The 4,807-nt window shown below is 33.1% G+C and overlaps 1 protein-coding gene across 1 annotated transcript; it reads left to right on the top strand.

Annotated features, from left to right (window-relative positions):
* The first annotated feature begins 970 nt into the window (after positions 1 to 970).
* On the top strand, positions 971 to 1,819 carry LOC111894389 (uncharacterized). Its single transcript, XM_023890462.1, has 2 exons — positions 971 to 1,397; positions 1,512 to 1,819. The coding sequence occupies exons 1-2, from the start codon at positions 971 to 973 to the stop codon at positions 1,817 to 1,819; spliced, it is 735 nt and encodes a 244-aa protein (XP_023746230.1).
* Positions 1,820 to 4,807: the final 2,988 nt, after the last annotated feature.

Below are 4,807 nucleotides of genomic sequence, written 5' to 3'. Positions count from 1 at the left end.
ACCTCCATCATATTAAAATAACAATAATACTAATGAATTAAAAAAATTATACATTATGGACATTATGGACTACTAACAATTTTTTTTTATTTCTTATTCTAACATTTCTTTATGTATTCTAATTTTTATGCATATTAACATTTACATTATGCAACTAATTTTTATTTATGCAAACTAACATTTACATTATGCAACTAACTTTTATTTATGCAAACTAACATTTACATTATACAACTAACTTTTATTTATACATACTAACATTTAAATTATATTTATTTATACATGTCAATGTTTATTTATATTTTAGACACTCTTCTTAATTTTATTTAAACATTTACTAATATTTATTTATGTTTCCCATGTAAGGTTATGTATTGGTTATAAGTGTTATTAGATGATTTATAGAATACATATACACACAACGAATATATATATGTAACGGTTATAAACAGTAAAAACAACGGCTATATTTTTTACTATAAATAAACATATTTACCCTGTTTATTTTACCCACAACAAATATTTTCTCTTTTCTATCAAACAAATCAATTTCAAGAAATCAAGCTTCAAGATGATTCACCCTTTTGTGATAATTATGACTATAATAGTCATGTTACTTCTCATCTCAATTCTTAACATCGAAGATAATATGAAATTTCATCTACTTTTAGGCTTGTATACAATGTTAGCTTTACCGCTTCTTTTTTGTGTAATATTTATTGAAATAAATGGATTCTAATTTTATTTTATTTTTATTTTGTTTAAAATTTATAGTTACATTATGTCCAACATTGCAAAGCTCGAGTTTGCAGCACTTGAAGTTAGTGGAAAAAACTATGTGCCATGGATGATAGATGTAAAAATGCATCTTGAGTCCATGGGAATCTCAAATGCTATATACGAATTTAATAATTGCTTGGCATAAGACAAAGCAAAAGCACAAGTTTTCCTTCGTAAGCATATTGATGAAATGTTAAGATTTGAATATCTTGATGTTACTGATCCAAGTATTCTCTGGAATCTTTTGAAAGAAAGATTTGATCATCAAAAGGAAGTTATACTTCCAAATGCTAGAGATGAATGGAGAACACTGAGGTTTCAAGACTTCAAGAAAGTGAATGAATACAACTCAGCTTTGTTCAGAATATGTTCACAACTCAAGTATTGTGGACAAGAAGTTACTGATGAAGATATGTTGGAGAAAACTTACTCCACATTTCATGCAACAAACATTACCTTGATGCAACAATATCGAATGCAAAAGTTCACAAGATATTCTGAACTAAATGCATGCCTGCTTGTTGCAGAGCAAAACAACGAGCTCTTGATGAAAAACCATGAATCTCGTCCAACAGGATCAGTAGCACTTCCTGAAGCAAATGCTACAAATACTGATGGTAATCGAAACAATACACGTGGACGAGGGCGTGGTCGTGGCCGAGGATGAGGTCGTGGCTATTTTAATCGAAACCAAAGCCATAATCAGAACCATAATTTTGGTCGTGGACAAGGTAATAATCGTGGTCGTGGCCAGAAAAGACATAATTACCAATCTTCACAAAGAAGCAATGTCCATACAAAAGATAAGACCAAAGTGTCAAAGCATGATGTTGGGACGTCACAAAAATCAGATGGTTCATGTTATAGATGTGGTAGCTCAGGCCATTGGTCCAGGACCTGTCGCACACCTGCACATCTTTGTCGACTTTATCAAGAGTTCATTAAAGGAAAAGGAAAAGAAGCAAACCTCATTGATAATGTTGAATTCACTCCGCTAAATGTTGCTGATTTCTGCAATGACATGGAAGACATAAACTAAAAAAAAATCTATTATTGTTCTAGTAAAACTGTTTTTCCTTCGTTTGTAATGCCTTTCCTTCAATAAATGAACTTTCTTTTTAATAATAATAATTATTATGTTTATTCACTTATTATTCCTTTCATATGTGAAGTTTAATATGAGTCCAACTGGAGCGCAACACCAAGAAAAGATTGGAGATCTTTGTATAGCAGATAGTGGTAGTACACATACTATTCTGAAATCAAAGAAATATTTTTCAAAATTAGTACCAACAAAAACAATCATACATACAATATCAGGTCCTGCAGACATGATAGAGGGAACCAGGAAAGCCCATTTTATATTACCAAATGGTACAAGCTTTTGTATAGAAAATGCCTTGTTTTCTCCAAAGTCTAATAGAAACTTACTCAGTTTCAATGACATATATTTCAAAGGATATGATACAAAAACTGTGACCATTGAAAATAAGAAATACATGTATATTATAGACAAAAATCATGTGCTTGAAAAACTACCAACGCTTGATTCTGGTCTTCATTATACATATATACATATGACTGAATCAAATATGGTAATTAAAGAAAAAAATTGTGATCCCGGGACATTCAATTTATGGCATGATAGGTTGGGCCACCCAGGATTAACAATGATGCGAATGATAATTGAAAATACGAATGGGCATCCATTGAAGGACCAAAAGTTCCCTCAACCCAACAGCATAAAACCATGTGCATCTTGTTCCCTTGGAAAGTTAATTATAAAGCATTCTCCAATGAAAGTTGAAAGGGAGTCACCTAGATTTTTAGAAAGAATTCAAGGTGATATATGTGGACCGATTCACCCACCATCTGGACCATTTAGATACTTTATGGTCATAATAGATGCATCCAGCAAATGGTCTCATGTTTGCCTATTATCAACTCGTAATATGGCCTTTGCAAAATTTCTTGCCCAAATTATTAAATTAAGGGCACATTTCCCTGATTATACTATCAAAAAAGTGAGACTTGATAATGCTGGTGAATTTACTTTACAAGCATTTAATGACTATAGTATGTCTGTAGGGATTGTTGTTGAGCATCCAGTTGCTCATGTACATACACAAAATGGTTTAGTTGAATCACTGATTAAACGTCTCCAACTGGTAGCTAGACCATTGATAATGAGGACCAAACTTCCTGTATCTGTTTGGGGCCATGCAATCTTACATGCTGGATCATTGATACGCATGAGACCAAGTTCATATCATGTATATTCTCCACTACAACTTGCTTTCGGTCAAGAACCAAATATATCCCATTTGAGAATTTTTGGGTGTGCAGTATATGTCCCTATTGCACCACCTCAACGGACCAAAATGGGTCCTCAAAGAAGGTTAGGGATATATGTTGGTTTTGAGTCAGTATCTATTATAAGATATCTTGAACCGTTAACAGGTGATGTTTTTATAGCACGCCTAGCAGATTGCCAATTTGATGAGGCAAATTTCCCATCATTAGGGGGAGAAAAGAAGATTATGGAAAAAGATGTGTCATGGCATGAGCCTTCTTTATCATATCTTGACCCTCGCACAAAGCAATGTGACATGGAACTTCAAAGGATAATGCATTTCCAAGAAATGGCAAATCAATTGCCTGATGCATTTACTGACACAAAAAGAGTGACTAAATCATATATATCGGCTGTCAATGTTCCAGCTCGAATTGAAATTCCACATGGACAATCTGATGATAAAGTCACTCAAGATTCTAAAACACGCCTGAAGCATGGAAGGCCATTTGGTTCTAAGGATAAGAACCCACGAAAAAGAAGAGGATCAGAAACTGCACTGGATCATAAGGAAAGTGTTCCTGGAGACACACGAATTATTCAAATTCCCCCAGGAAAGGAGGATGATGCACAAAATTATGGTCAAACAAATAGAATATGTGACCAAAATGAAACTGAAAATATAAGTACAATATTTTCTTATTCAGTTGCATGTGATATTATGAATGATGATCCCGAACCACAATCTGTCATTGAATGTCAAAGAAGAAGTGATTGGGCTAAATGGAAGGAAGCTATGCAAGTTGAGTTAAATTCTCTTAACAAGAGAAAGATTTTTGGGACCATTATCCTCACACCTGAAGTTGTGAAACCATTAGGGTATAGATGGATCTTCGTACGAAAAAGAAATGAGAAAGAAGAAATTGTAAGATACAAGGCTAGACTTGTTGCTCAAGGTTTCTTTCAAAGACTTGGAATTGATTATGAGGAAACTTATTCACCGGTAATGGATGCAACCACTTTTAGATATTTGATTAGCTTGGCAGTCTCTAAAAATTTAGAGATGCGTCTTATGGATGTTGTTACAGCTTACTTGTATGGATCACTTGATAATGATATCTATATGAAAATCCCTAAAGGATTTAAAATGCCCAAAGCATTAAGTGCAAAACCCAAAGAAATGTATTCTATAAAATTACAAAGATCTTTGTATGGGTTGAAGAAATCTGGACGCATGTGGTACAATTGTTTGAGATATTATTTGACAAGAAAAGGTTATAAAAATAACATTATTTGTCCATGTGTATTTATTAAGAAAACAACATCTGGGTATGTGATCATAGCTGTCTATGTTGATGATCTAAACATCATTGGAACGAATAAAGAAATCCTTGAAGTGATTGAACTTTTAAAGAAAAAGTTTGAAATGAAAGATCTTGGAAAAACCAAATATTGTCTTGGTTTACAGATTGAGCATATGCCTAACGGAATACTTGTACATCAATCAAATTACACAGAACGAGTTTTGAGACGTTTTAATATGGACAATGCTAATCCTTTAAGCACTCCAATGGTTGTTAGATCATTAAATATTAACAAGGATCCATTTCGTCCATGCGAAGAAAATGAAGAAATCCTTGGTCCAGAAGTACCATACCTTAATGCAATTGGAGCTCTTATGTATCTTACCAATTGTACTAGACCTGACATTTCTTTTGCTGTAAACTTGATAGC

Source organism: Lactuca sativa, chromosome 4 (genome assembly GCF_002870075.4).
Source record: "Lactuca sativa cultivar Salinas chromosome 4, Lsat_Salinas_v11, whole genome shotgun sequence".
NCBI classification, from domain to species: Eukaryota; Viridiplantae; Streptophyta; class Magnoliopsida; order Asterales; family Asteraceae; genus Lactuca; species Lactuca sativa.
This window is presented reverse-complemented; position numbering and strand designations above follow the sequence as displayed.